General features: G+C 40.2%; 1 protein-coding gene across 1 annotated transcript; it reads left to right on the top strand.

Moving 5' to 3' along the window:
- The first annotated feature begins 10169 nt into the window (after nucleotides 1–10169).
- Nucleotides 10170–11083, top strand: LOC142163870 (uncharacterized). The gene is made up of 2 exons (XM_075221018.1): nucleotides 10170–10820; nucleotides 10922–11083. Exons 1-2 carry the CDS (start codon nucleotides 10170–10172, stop codon nucleotides 11081–11083), a joined length of 813 nt encoding a protein of 270 aa, XP_075077119.1.
- The last annotated feature ends 4768 nt before the right edge of the window (nucleotides 11084–15851 follow it).

Here is a 15851-nt window from a genome sequence, read left to right as displayed (position 1 = left end):
CATATATAATCTGCCATCAACCTCTCCACATACCTTCATCGTCCGCAACCAAGGCACAATCTGCCTTTGAGAACTCTTCTAGTCTTCAAATCCCTAGAATACAAGAATCTCATGCCCGATCCCAACTCCACTATTCAAATGACTAACATATCCCTCATACACAATCATGTCACGAGAAATACTTTCATAATTCTTCCGTACCACATAGCAATATCTGAACATCAGTAGTTGATCAATTAGGCGATTACCGTGATACATCAAGCATCTGCAAGTCAAAACATAGTGCGCCTTCTGAAATGCACACCCTTATCAGGTGATACCAAATAGTGCCAACATTCTTCTAAACATCCGAAACCGTCCATGCTGTCTAGAACTCATAACCTTCCCCATCGAATAGAACTCCAACCTCGTACATGGAAACCTCAATCCCACGCGTCGTATCATATCTATCATGCCATCATATGAAAATACAAGAACCCTATCATCGACTCTAAATCGCAAGCAGGATATATATTCCATCAGCCAAAAAACTTCCACTTGACCACATCCAGGAGAAAATCACCACACGCAACAAAACTCTTTTATGCCTGCAGAAATCATCCGCCCCAAGCCATGGTCTAAACCATAGAGAATTCTTCAAAACCCATTTGCACATAACCAAGCCATCACAACTGAATCCCTCTAACTCAGCCAAGTCATGCAGGTATCCAAGCCCAAGGGTATTGCCAAAACATACCTAGAAAGCCTCGCCACACCAACTAACCAAAAGAACTGATCATTTCTATTACCATGCTGTCTCGAACCACTACCAAGCTGACCTATTTCTTCGAGTCTCTCTCGACTTTCCTTCAAGTTAACAGTTCTCCTTGCCAGTAACACTACTGTCCTTAATCAAAGCTCACCCCAAATATCCTAATATGAAACCACGTCATCTTAAGGCCTATAAACCACTGTATTCCTTCTTAATCACCCAATAGTACCGCAACCGAGATACTCACTTTGAAGAGGCCTTCTATGAATTAAAGCTATTTCCTTAACCTACCTCGTACTAAAGTGTAGAGTCCATACAATAACAATAACAACCCAGTAAAATCCCACTAATGGGGTCTGGGGAGGGTAGTGTGTACGCAGACCTTACCCCTACCTGAAGGAGTAGAGAGGCTGTTTCCGAAAGACCCTCGGCTCAAAAAACAAAAAGACAAAAGGACAAAAGGGAGACAATATTAGTATCACAACAACAATCATAGGATAAATAGGAACACCATGAAATCCAGAAGAAAGATGCAAAGCAAAGGGAGACAATATTAGTAAATATTAGTATCACCACAACAGTCATAAGAAAAATAGGAACACCATGAAATCTAGAAGAAAGATGCAAAGCAAAAGCGATAGCTAGTAAATAGGACATGCACTGAAAAGCGAAATAGTAAGCCACAACATTCCCACTAGCTATCTTAGACAAAAACCCTACATGGCTAGTCCCACCATGATACAAAGTAAGGCACGACTCAACTACCTCCTAACCTACAACCCTAATACTTGACCTCCACATCTTCCTATCAAGTGTCATGTCCTCAGAAATCTAGAGCCTCGCCATATCCTGCCTGATCACCTCTCCCCAATACTTCTTAGGCCGCCCTCTACCTCTTCTCGTGCCCTCTACAACCAGCTGCTCACACCTCCGTACCGGAGCATCTGGGCTTCTCTTCTAAACATGTCCGAACCATCTAAGCCTCGCTTCCCGCATCTTGTCATCAATGGGAGCCACATGCACCTTATTCCGAATATCATCATTCCTAATCTTATCTATCCTATTGTGCACGCACATCCACCGCAACATCCTCATTTTTGCTACTTTCATCTTCTAGATATGTGAGTTTTTAATGGGCCAACACTCAGCCCCATACATCATGGCCGGTCAAACCACCGCTTTATAAAACTTAACTTTGAGTATCAGTGGCACTCTCTTGTCACACAGGACTCCAGATGCTAACCTCCACATCATCCATCCTACCCCAATACGGTGTGTGACATCCTCGTCGATCTCCCCTCCCCCCTGGATAACCGAACCAAGGTACTTAAAGTTGCCTCTACTCTGGATGACCTACGAATCAAGCCTCACATCCACGCCCACTTCCCCTGGATCAGCGCTGAACTTACACTCTAGGTATTCCGTCTTCCGTAAAGATACATAAATACCGCAAGCTCTGACACCATCAAATGAAAGTCTTAGATCTTAGCCATTTACAAATTTGAGAAATCCTCAAATACCACATGTGATTCTTGAACTCATTAGAACTTTCTTTGGAGTTATCCACTCTGCTCTAATATCCAATGCACTGCCAAAACAAGACGAATGACTTGTTCCCCATTAGCACACAACCACCGAAATAAGTAACCCCCACTTTTAAGCGACTGAGCAAATCCCTTCTCCTTGCACACTACGTACACCACAAATAACCGACCCCAATCACTCCAAGGTTTCCATATATCCATAAAGTGTAATACATCATACATCCAGAAATTTCCCTTACTCGAGTCATTCTCGAAAGCAACCTTTCCAAGATAAAATCGATCAACAAATAAGCCTGAGACCGAAACTAATATCATGCATGATCATGCAACTTGATCGTCGATAGTAGACTCCCCCACTTGGCTCAAATATATAGAACATAACATCTGATAACCCACGATACCCTTATTCCATAATTGCCATAATCCCGTACTGTAATTTAACTAAATCCTTCATACGCTCATGTAGCTCCATCCATAGAATACCTCAAATCTTATGCTAAGCACATACCCATCCTCATGACGGTTGTGCGAACTTCCTCAAGCGATCCAAACTCAAATTGCAGCACATGCGCATTCCACTAGCAGTAAGAAAACTCTTCATAGAAACCTCATAGGTGTCACAACCCAAACTGATGGGCCGCGATGAGCACCCGGTACCTTACTCAACCGAGTACCAACGTAACGTATCTTTCTTATTACATTGTTATATACACGTGACATACGGGCCTAATAGGCCAACATGATCATTTATAAACTCTAAATATAGACCGACAAGGCCATACAAGTATTCGTACACATGACATCTGTCTATAAGTCTCTAAGATATAAGTGTCATAAAGGTCGGGACTGAGCCCCGCCATACCAATCAATATATGTCCTAATTATACTGACCAAATAAGCAACTCCGGAGCAAATGGAGCGCACCAACATCTTCTGCTGAGCTGATAGCCTACTTGGAGGATTCTCGACCTGTCTATCGGGACCTGCGGGTATGAAACGCAGCGTTCCCAGGCAAAAGGGACGTCAATACAAATAATGTACCGAGTACGTAAGGAATGAAAATCAGTAAATAATAGACATGAGAGAAACATGGAGTAAAAGACTCGACATGTACGTCTGCATAGATCTGTGAATCATTTCATTTTTATAATGTCATGCATATGCGTATAAATGTAATAGCATGCATAGGTATATGTGTTCATAACATCATCAAGCCACTGAAGACATCCCATCATATCATTTCAGCCACTATGGGCAAATCATCAACGTATACCAACTGATCAGGTGGTGGTGCGTATATAACACCGTAACCTTTTTCATATCCCATATACATATATATATATATATATATATGTAACCTTTTCCCATATACCATATACATATAAATACATACATATATATATATATATACGCGTATATAATGCCATCTGGTCATGGGTCAATGTGCATGTATAAATGCATGAAATGCATATGAAACACGTTATTAAGATTTCTTGAATTGTCATAAAATCAATATGCCTGGCGGATAAATTTTATGAAAAATGAAGGAAGAGCTTAGCCTTAATATACCTGGAGTAGGGAAAAATTCGTATGATATTCTTGAGAAAGATTGCACCGTGCTCCTTAAGAATCGCAAAATCTTACGCTTCGAAGTTTTGATCACTTTGCAAATCTTAGCATCTCACTCTAAAATTTATGAACCATGTTACTAATTAAGAATGAGTTGTTTCTCTACAAGAATGGAAAATGACCGTACCCTTTTGTGGCTTTCTTGATAACACTTCTCCATCCAAATGATATAATGTAGTTATCACTTCAAATATTGCCACCTTTACAAAATGAATTAAGAGTCATCAAATATAAGATGTATTGCTGCCACGTTAAACTTCAAGACTTATCCAAAATGTCTTAGAGATTTTCTTGGAATTTTAGAGCTTCCTCCGTAAGCTCTCTTAGCAAACTTATGTAATTCCTTCTTTGTTTACGTATAGTAATCCTTGTGGCCACTAGTTCTCCTAAAAATATGCCATATAGCATATATAAAGGAAGAGTCATCCCTTGGGCTTTACATGGCTGCCACATAATGTTCAAGGTTCAAGAGTTATCCAAAATCTTAAATAAATTACCACTTTCTTAATTAACTTGGTAATTTTTTACTAATCCAATAATTAATCAATTATCTACATGATTAAGAATTATCCCAAATTACTTAAAATATTGCTTATTTTTAGCATACTTTATACACCTCACTATCATGGCCATGTGGTACCTTGTATGGTACTAGTCCATAAATACCGGTATTTTAGCTCGGGCCATATTTTATTCCAAAATGTCAAACTTCGATGAAATTCATTTGCTTCGATTTGCTTACCCTCTCACCTTTACGAATTTACTCATCACTTGTTTAAAATAGCATAATACTTGTAACCTCAAACTAATCTCATTCCCGTGCTTTCATCAATTCACTTATGGCATACTTTCATGTACGAAAACATGGGGTGTAACATCATTCCCCCCTTTGGAACATTCGTCCTCGAATGTTGACTGATGCACTTATCATTTTTATAACTTATGCCTTTCGAATACTTTAGTACTGTCCTTGCCATCTAGGCAGCCGTTCTGTGAATAATTCCAAAGTCTAGGGCTTTCCCCCCTTTAGTCCTCTTTCTCATACCACGACTTGTGGTCAAAATCTTTCCAATCTCGTAACTGTTGCTACCTTCTATGATAGATCTGTTTATCCATCCGTATGAGTTTACTGCCATAACTCTTACTTTGATTTATCGTTACTGAGGGCTGCTACCGAACTCCAGGTTACTTTCGTTGCTTATCCCATATGTATAAATCTAAGTCATTTAATGCTTTCTCGTTACTGTTCATCTTAAGAATGGCTGCCTAATCTCATCTCATACTTTGTGACTTTTGTCCATCAATTGTTAATTTACCTCAATAATTAATTTACAATATACCACTGATAACTTGAAACTTCTTACATCATACCTTGCCACTAGGGCTTACGTTGCATCGAGGAATATTTGAAGTGATTTTCCTAATCCACTTAGGGGTGATACTGTACTTCAATGACCATATTTTATAGTATCCCAATGTGATTTACTTATATGGGTATTTTAATCTCATACAATCCATTAAATCCTCTTCAAATCATTACTCACTCGAAGGCCTAATCATCATCCTTTATCTATCGCAATCACACCCTTATTTCACTACCAGGGCAGCATTCCATCTCTTCTAAATGCTACTAGTCATAGACTCCTTTGAGCTTATTCAGGCACCCATCAGTTCTCTCTCATTTTCGTGGGTTTAATCCTGAGGGCTTATCCATTCTTGTCACCTTCTCACTCGCCCTTTCTTATCCCTACTCCTGTCTTCCTACAATCTTGTCACTCTACCATATTTTAGCTTGCGATTTACACATATCCATTTATACTACTCGCAACCTTCCTTCAACTTGCTTGCTCTCTAGATTTCCTTGTATTATTCTGGAACATCAAGAGAGACATCACATCGTCTCTAATTCTTCTTTAATCTCTTAACCAGACCTCTCAATACCTAGCAACCATGGGCTGGAAGGTATGCCACTAACGACGCCGCTATTATTCCTGGATACTGAATCCCAATGCTTCTAGCCTTCTATCTGAAGTATGGACTATACACAACCTTCCGCATGTGAATATCTTGTACGTTGTTCACCTTTACCTTACTTACCTTAAAATCTCGCATTACATATTCTATCTCATTCATGCCCCCCTTTCCACATAGGTATAATTCATATTCACAACTTGAAGCTCTATTATAATACTTGCACCTCTGGTGTATACATAATCCGGTGAGATCTTCATACTGACTTCTTATAAGGCTGGTACTTTTCTAACTGGCTTCCTTATAAAGCCATTATAGAATATGGTTGTTGCATTATCTCTCTTACACCTCTGATATTAAGAGTGATTCTGCCATGTTCTCAAGCACAATTTCTATAATTTTCTAGGTCCAATAATCAGACTCCTGATTTACTTTCTTGTTGTAACTCTTTAGTTTTCTCTTCCTTCTGATCAACCTTTATATAGGCTTAAGCTATCTTGCGATTCGCGGCTCATGACAGTAGTTATTACTTTAGCCCTTCATGGACGCTATGGAATATCCATGATACAATCTTATAACAATTCAATCTTTTGTCTATGACCTGGTCTCAATTCTTTCTTTTAACCTATACCAGAATCTTCTATGGCTGTATGATTGTCAACATATATGCCACATGGATAATACTCTGAAATCTTAGGTATATTCATTATGTAATTATCTCTGGATCATTGATCGAATAATTCCTTTCATTCCTTCTCAACTTTCTTTAAATGCAAGCAATTGCTTTTCCTGGTCGTTCTGCCTCCTTGTTGCGTGTATACTTAGCTTATTTTAGTGCCCACACATATTGGAATTCCATACAACCCATATGATCTTGAATATCACCTTTTGATTTTGATATATATATATATTTATATATATATATATATATATATATATTTTTTTTTTCTTCTTCCCGTTCATTAGCCACGATAGGTGCCACCTGCTGATGGAGTGCATACAATGTTGTTGTGAAACTGTTGTTACATGACCATTTCCTCTTTAGGTGACTGTGCTTGGTTAAAGCCTTCTTCTTTATTTCCTCCGCTAGTCTTTTATTGTAGTACTTAGGGAGGACCCTCTGATTCTTGCAAGGTTGCGAGCTTATTACATTGTATACTCGACGAAATGTTTGATGTTCGTACTCACATATACAATTCCTTAGTTACTTACCTCCATACTTATATGCTTGTACGATTGCTCCCGAACTGAAGTTTTGACCGTCTTCCCTTAACACTCATACGGTATCTTTAACTACCCCAACTCCTATCCGAATATTTCTCAAGGTCACGATGTCATATTTGCGAGACTGAATTCCCCATGTTGGGGTTCACTCCGTTTATCTTGCACGATTTATTGATTTGTCTGTATCCTCTTGTCTAGCCATAACTAGGCTCTTCCTGAATCAACTACTAACTACTTATTGGCTCATTCTCATATCAATATTCTGCGTAATCTTTCATGGGTCATTTCCTTTATCTTAACTTACGTCCCGCACTTGCTCCTTATCAATCAATAACATCTCAGGCAGGAACCCTTGCCTCCTCTCCTTGACGTCATGTTTGCATAATGTTCTGGAATCGTAGCGTATCTGCAGGACTTGAATAAGTGCAATCTTATCCCTTTCTCATTCTTATCACATTCTTCCTTTACCATTTCCATTGTTACTAGAACCACTTAATTTTGACCTAATGCCACATCACACCATATTCCCCCCTTTTGGGGAGCACTAAGATTTAGTGCTACGATGATCTACATATAGATGTTTTACCCTCTCATCTTTGGCATCTTTTCACATTATCGATGATCCTTACTCGCCTCGCGGTAATCCTTCAGTACCAAAGATAATGAAATTCCTCACTCGCGAGGGTGACACTTAGTATAACTGGCACATACAGTCCCTTAAGCTTAACTTTACTCACCTTGCTTGCTTTAGGGAAGCGTCTTCCTGAATGACCATTCTCTGAATTTCTCATGAATCTTCTTCTGTTGCCCACTCTATTATCGCCGGAACGAAATCTGAAATTTGCATGATGCTGACTATTATCCAATCGCTCAGTCCCTAATTCATGTTTAGTTTATCTTGTTCACCAACCCATACTGATTTCTATTGTTCTGGAGTCTAACTTTTCCTTCCGGTAGTCGCGTTGTAGCTACGAACTTATTTCTTGAAATGAGGATATGACTTTATGGCCTATACTCTTTTGTTGTCTCAAGACCTGTCATCTCTCGTCTTTTCCTTCAATTGACTATAGACTCTGTAATACTGTCATCTTTTTAATCCACCGTTGTCATCTATGTATCATATCTTACTCATAATTCTTCATTAACTCTTTTCTTATTTCCCACTAATATTTATGTCTATCACTTATTCTGAAAACTCGAACAAGACATTCTTTTGCTTTTAGCCCCTCTTGCTCCATCCACTAGCTCCTCGAATTGCCTAACATTCTCTTTCTACCAGGTATGGGATCCACACTAAGGTAATAGTTATCCCTTCCAGGCTTCCAGTGCTTATCTTTGTAGAACCCATATCTAGCTGTACTATTTTAGGGTGCACCATCAAGGTGTCTCATGAGGAGATCCATCACCACGTTTGCACTATCTATCGGAAATGTCAACAAACTCTACCAATCTATCCACTATTTTGGGTTACTCTATCCCTAGCCGGATCCTAATAACTCGTCCTTCTCCTTTCTTCCATTGTCCTGTTTTATTGCCCGGACCAGCTGCCCTAACCTAGGCAGTTTGTGATTTTTGTCATATATCTTGGACAGGGCGGGAGAGGCAATTTTAGCCAAGTTTAAGCACACGGGTTCGGGAGGCAGCAACATTCAGCGGATTGGGAAGTGCGTCCGGACATCCCCGACTGTAATCCAGGTTCCATCTTTCTTGAATTGTATTTGTGCACATCTATTTACTGTTGCCTTGCCAACAATTATTATTTGTGTACACATCTATTAGTTTTGGTTTCCTTACCGGTAACCCATAGTTGGATTGATTGCTTTTTCTATCTTTTCTACTAGTGTTTTAAGCTTAAGGTTTCATCTATCCCTTTTAATTCTGTGTTTGCATAGGGGTAGTTTCTTAGACATGGTAGATTCATTGTTCTAGCGCCTGCTCGCGTTACTGTTCTCGTAGTAGTGCCTTTGAGTAATTTTTAGCTCTCGCGTTCGTAGCTTGTAGGCCTTCGTTCCCACTACTTGTTCTTAGTGGTAGTGTTTACCTAATACCTTTTGCTTATAGTGGCGGTAGTGAACGATGTGAGAGTAAGGTCATGTCCTCGGATGGGGCTGGGGGTGGGGTCTAGGGGTGGGAAGGGGGGTAAGAAAGCCTCTAAGCTGAGAGTTGGGTCTTGGAACATTGGGACGTTGACAGGGAAGTTTATAGAGTTAGGTAAGATTCTTCAGAAGAGTAAGATCAACATAGCATGTGTTCAAGAGACTAGATGGAAGGGTACTAGGGCACGAGATGTAGACGGGTTTAAACTATGGTACTCAGGAAGCGCTGGGGTAAGAATGGGGCAGGTATTTTAGTTGACAGGGACCCCAGGGAGCTCGTGGTCGAGGTTAGGAGGGTAAATGATAGGTTGATGAGTATTAAGCTTGTAGTTGGTGGGTTTACTGTAAACGTGATTAGTGCATACGCTCCTCAGGTAGGTTTTGACCAAGAGGTTAAGAAGCAATCCTGGGAGGATTTGGACGAGATGGTGCATAGTATCCCGCACACAGAGAAGCAGTTCATTGGCGGAGATTTCAATGGCCATATTGGGGCTAGTGCTAGGGGTTATGATGATGTACATGGCAGGTTCGGTTTTGGGGATAAGAATGAGGGAGGTAATTCACAGTTGGATTTTGCTAGAGCTTTTGATTTAGTTATAGCTAACTCGAGTTTTCCGAAGAGGGAAGAGCACCTGGTCACTTTCCAGAATTCAATGGGAAATACTCAGATTGATTATCTTCTCTGCAGGAAATGCGATAAAGGTCTGTGCACTGATTGCAAGGTCATCCCAAGTGAGCACCTCACGACCCTACATAGGCTCCTAGTTGTGGACCTGGAGATCAAGAGGAGTAGGAGGAAGAGGGCGGGGTGTAGGCAACCTAGGTCAAGTTGTTCTTTATTCTTGGTCAAGTTAGGTGGGGTAACTTGACCAAGAACAAAGCTCAGGAGTTAGGGAGAAGTTGTTGGCTATGAGGGCCTGGATGAGTAGGGGGGACGCATCTAGTATGTGGTTCATGACTGTGAATTGCATTAGGGTAGCTGTTAGAGAGGTCTTAGGGGTCACGAAGGGCTCTCCTGGGGGTCATAAAGGGGACTGGTGGTGGAATGAAGAGGTCCAAGGTAAAGTGGAAACTAAGAAAGCTGCTTATTTGAAGCTAGTGGAGAGTACAAACAAGGAGGAAAAAAATACTTATCGGGAGTGTTATAGAAAGGCACTGAAAGAGGCAAAGTTAGCAGTTACGACGGCTAAGAACGCGACGTTTGTTAGTTTATACGAGGAGCTCGGGGGCAAAGGCGGGGACAAGAAGTTGTACTGGTTGGCCAAGGTAAGGGAGAGGAAAGCCCGTGACTTAGACCAAGTCAAGTGCATCAAGGACGAGAATGGCAAAGTATTGATGGACGAGGCACTTATTAGGAGAAGATGGCAGACATACTTCCATAAACTGTTGAACGAGGAGGGGGATAAACGCATTGTGCTGGGTGAGTTAGAGCACTCTGAGAGTCGGCGGGATTTTGGGTACTGTAGGTGGATTACGGTAGAGGAGGTGGAAGGGGCGATGCGTAAGATATGCAGGGACAGAGCGACGGGGCCAGACGAAATCCCGGTGGAATTTTGGAAGAGCATGGGGAGAGCAGGTTTAGAGTGGCTCACTGGGTTGTTTAATGTTATTTTTAAGACAAAAAAGATGCTCGAAGAATGGAGGTGGAGTACGATGGTTCCGCTTTACAAGAACAAGGGTGATATACAAAATTATAACAATTATAGGGGTATCAAGCTGTTGAGTCATACTATGAAGGTTTGGGAGAGGGTGGTGGAGGCCAGGGTGAGGAGGTGCGTGTCTATTTCCGAGAATCAGTTTGGATTCATGCCGGGGCATTCGACTACGGAAGAGATTCATCTAGTAAGGATATTAGTGGAGTAGTATAGGGAGAGGAAGAAGGAATTGCATATGATGTTTATTGACCTTGAGAAAGCATACGATAAAGTCCCGAGGGAGGTCCTGTGGAGGTGTTTGGAGGTTAGCCGCATTCCGGTAGCGTACATCAGGGTGATTAAGGATATGTATGATGATGCTAAGACTTGGGTGAGGACTATGGGTGGTGACTCAGAGAATTTCCCTGTGGTAATGGGGTTGTACTAGGGATCGGCTCTTAGCCCATTTTTATTTGCCTTGGTGATGGATGTATTGTCGCGACACATCCAAGGGGAGGTGCCTTGGTGCATGCTATTTGCCGATGATATAGTATTAATTGACGAGACGCGAAGCGGAGTTAACGCGAGGTTGGAGGTTTGGAGACAAACCTTGGAGTCTAAAGGTTTCAAACTGAGTAGAACCAAGACAGAATACTTGGAGTGCAGATTCTATGATAGGACCCATAAAGCAGACGTAGAGGTAAAGCTTGATGCTCAAGTTATCCCCAAGAGAGAGAGAGTTTTAAGTATCTCGGGTCTATTATCCAAGTTAACCGGGAGATTAACGAAGATGTCACACATCGCATCGGAGAAGGATGGATGAAGTGGAGGCTCACTTCCGGTATTTTATGTGATAAGAATGTGCCGCCAAGACTTAAGGGTAAGCTTTATAGAGTGGTGGTTCGACCGGCTATGTTGTATGGGGCTGAGTGTTGGCCAGTCAAGAACTCCCACTTGCAGAAGATGAAAGTAGCAGAGATGAGGATGTTGAGATGGATGTGTAGGTGTACCAGGAGAGATAAGATTAAGAATGAAGTTATCCAGGATAGAGTGGGAGTAGCCTCCGTGGAGGAAAAGATGCGGGAGTCGAGGCTGAGATGGTTCAGACATGTTAAGAGAAGAAGCATTGATGCTCCTGTTAGGAGGTGTGAGAGGTTGGCCATGGAGAGTTTGAGAAGAGGTCGCGGTAGGCCTAAGAAGTACTGGGGAGAGATGATTAGACAGGACATGGCGCTGCTTCAACTCACTGAGGACATGACTCTTGATAGGAGGGTGTGGAGGTCGAGGATTAAGGTAGAAGGTTAGTGGGTAGTTTTTAGTTGTTCACCGATAGTTTTAGTAGCACGCATGTCCCTTCATATTCTTATATTTTTATTATGTTATGTGATTTTTTTCGCCTCATGTATTGTATTCCTTGTTGCTATTATTTGGTACTACTTATCCTTTATCTCTCCCTTTTTCTTTTCTCTTCCATCTTTCTTCCTTCCTTGCTTTCCTCCTCTTCTTCTTACCCTTCCTGAGTCGAGGGTCTATTGGAAACAGCCTCTCTACCTGCATTAGGTAGAGGTAAGGTCTGCGTATAGACTACCATCCCCAGACCCCACCTATTGGGAACATACTGGGTTTTTTGTTGTTGTTGTTGTTGTATAATATAGGCCTAATAAGAAGTTGTTGACAACTAGGGACATTGAGAAAACTAAGGAGTAATGGAGAACCATAATGGTATACATGTTTCATATAAGACAACTTATAACTAGAATAAAAAGAGCGGAATCAAGATTGTAATGGATGCGTTTAGTCGTAAGTCACAAGTGGTTTGATAAATGAGCAAGCCCAAAAGGAAAAAGGGTTGACTAGAGGTCTTCACCAATTAACACGTTCGGAATACGCTTGGCATACTCAGATTATAAAGGTATAATGGCCTGGAATATGGCAATGTCATCTCTTGTAGATATGGAAGATTTCCGTTTTAGGGAAAGTTAAAAGAGGTATTTGATAAGAGAAAACTACAAATTTGAGTCTATTGAAGGAGGGATCTTGAAATATCATGGCCGATTGCGTATTAGGACAAATGTTCATTATTCCCGCTATTCTATTCATCTCGGAACATCGAAGATATACCATGATTCAAAGGATTACATTGATAGGACGACATGAAGAAAACCATTATAGGGTTCGTGGTTTAATATTCTAGTGTCCAATTGGACAAAATAGAACATAAGGAACCAATTGGATTGACACGAAATAAAGTAACCCAATATGGAAATAATAAGTGATTGGCATAAGATTCATTAAAAATATAGCAAGTTCGATTCCACATGGACGAGTGTGGTTAGTTTGACAAAAATCAGTTTACTTTTACTGGAAAAATTTCTAAAGGTTATGTGAAACATAAGGGTGTAGAAGGTAGATCGGGTACATAATGTTTCAGCCTCGATTACGGTTAATAGAGGTTCTCAGTTGTAGATAACTTCTGAAAGTCCTCTCAAAGAAACTTGGGTACATAAGATAATTCTAGCAAGTTAAGCGTACAATTCAGATGCTCAAAGACATGTTACAAGCTAAGATGCCAAATTTTACGGAAGGGTGGGATAATCACGACTATTGAGTAGTGCACAACAATAACTATAGTAGTATATATACATGCAGGAGGATCATAAGGGTACATTTTAAACTGCACGGAGTAACTCCTTATAAATCATGATGCAGAAGGAAATGTAGATTTCCCACACGATAATTTGAAAGACATAATTGTTTGACCTGATTTAATACATCAAGTTATAAAAAGTCAGCCTCATTCAAGAGTGTTTGTGTTTATAAGCGTCATAAATCGAACCCCAACACACGACGACGAGACTTAAGGAAATAACTTGATAAGGTCTTCTTGAAAATTCCGCTCATGAAGAGCATAATAACATAATGGGACAAGCTAATCAAGACATATGTAATTCCCTCAGAATTAGGATCCGTTCACCCAACTATCATGTTTCTATATTGAAGAAATTCATTGAATGATATACAAGTAATAGAGGGTCAATCTTATGAGAAGACTCCAGTAGCTATTAATGAATCAAAAATCTATGCTGCAGAAGTACATGATGTTCAGATTATAAAGAACCTATCTTACGAAGAGGTTCTAGTTGCTATTTTAGATCAGTAGGTGCACAAGTTGGGGACCAAGAAAATGACTTCTGTAAAGACATTGTGTAGGAATAAGAACGTTGAAGGAAAGATGAGGGAAGCCGAAGAAGAAATGAATTCTAAGTACCCTCAGTTATTTCATATAGAATACCCTTAACGACTGTAGCTCGATCATGTATTTTCTTAGCCCATGTTATTTGATTCTGATTAACACTCATTCTATGATTAAATAATATTTAGAATAGAAGCGTTGCAATATTTTTAGGAGCAGAATTATTTGGACACAAGGTATGGGATATTCTTGTTTGCAGAGGAGACTCTATCAAAATTTTTGTAAAATCCGCAAGGGCTAATTTCTCCTCTATGAGTCCTTTATATTCAACGACGAATGTTTCAAAGAGGGGAAGGATGTTACATCCCGTAATTTTATGTTATAATTCATCTTTAGTGAATCAATATGAGCGAGAGAGTTGAAGGACCTTTACAAAGATAATGATGGGTTAAAATAAGTTTTAAGGAAGTATCGTGAGGGTTTGAAGGTTTAGAGCTAAGCGAATCGATGAAAATAAGTTTCGTCGAAAGTTGGCAAGCTGGAAAAATTATAACCAGTACTTTTGGGGTGAGATTAGGGTGCTTAACATGATAATAAGGTGATGTTATGAGGTATTTTAATCATATTATAGTCGTGTGATAAGTTTTGAAGTCAAGGAAATTGTGAAACAAAAGTCGACCAAAGTTGTCACAAGTTACGTTCATAAGTTTTAATGAAATTTAGGTCTAATGTCACTGAGATTTTATCCCAATGTACTTGAAGTTATGGGGTGCTCCACCTATCAAATTAAAGGTATACGAGTCTAGTTTCTAACACATTAAACCATTCATCGATACTATCACACCCCGACCTCAGGGAGTGCAACCGACGCTTAACCAAGACAACCTGGTCAAGCAAGCCTGCTAGATTCTTTCTACCCGACCTTTCCCATGAAAAGAGTGGAGATGTAATTCATTAATTAAACATTGAAAGGATTTCATAAACAACACCCATTTCATTACCATTGGCAACTTCATTTATAATTCCCAAAATATTACAAGTTTATAGATATAATGAAAAATATGTTTGCCAAATATCAACACTTCTAGTTCAATTCCCAATATCAAACACCATCCACAACATGTCTACGGAGCTTCTAAGTACAACAGAAGAGTAGTATGGAAGTGCCGGCAATAAGGCCCCGGCTATACCTCAAAACACAAAGTACAACATCAAGTGATATCAGACCCGTAATTGAGTAGGGCTCACCAAAACCTGCTGAAAAGGAAGCAACTTCTAACGAGAGTCCGATCACGCCCGATCGGCTAGGCCATCTCCCCACGAACAATGTGGTTTGACATGTGATGCGAAAAAAGGTGTTTCCAAGATTAGTATCACACTGTGCGCAACATGGCATCCGATCTCCACCCGATCGGCTAGGCCGCCTTCTCACATATGCCGTGTGGGCCGACTTCATTATTTCTAATTCACAACTATCATCAATCTCATCCCAATAAACGGGAATAGTCACAATCATATCAATATTTAAATATAATCCCAAATAAGGGGAATAATCATAACCCACTCCTACACTGGCACATGTAGTTTGGGATGTGGGCCTTACGACACACCCTTTCTCGGTTTGCTAATGATACTCCCAAAAATATTTTTTACTTATTTTTGCACACAAAAGACATAGAAGTACAAATACATTCACCTCATAACCTTTCACACTATATATAGTTTTATTAATACTTTTACCACACTCGTATGATTCTCCATTCAAGGCACGGTGGCCGTAATTCATATCCCACACTTTCATTTTCTTAC

The sequence above is a fragment of the Nicotiana tabacum genome, chromosome 9 (genome assembly GCF_000715075.1).
Source record: "Nicotiana tabacum cultivar K326 chromosome 9, ASM71507v2, whole genome shotgun sequence".
NCBI lineage: Eukaryota > Viridiplantae > Streptophyta > Magnoliopsida > Solanales > Solanaceae > Nicotiana > Nicotiana tabacum.
This window is presented reverse-complemented; position numbering and strand designations above follow the sequence as displayed.

Excerpts from the sequence above, each read along its gene's own strand:
- LOC142163870 (XM_075221018.1), top strand. The coding sequence starts at position 10,170 with ATGACTGTGAATTGCATTAGGGTAGCTGTTAGAGAGGTCTTAGGGGTC. Across the intron at positions 10,821-10,921 it reads GGCTCACTGGGTTGTTTAAT|GGGTATCAAGCTGTTGAGTC; the intron begins GTTATTTTTAAG and ends TAACAATTATAG.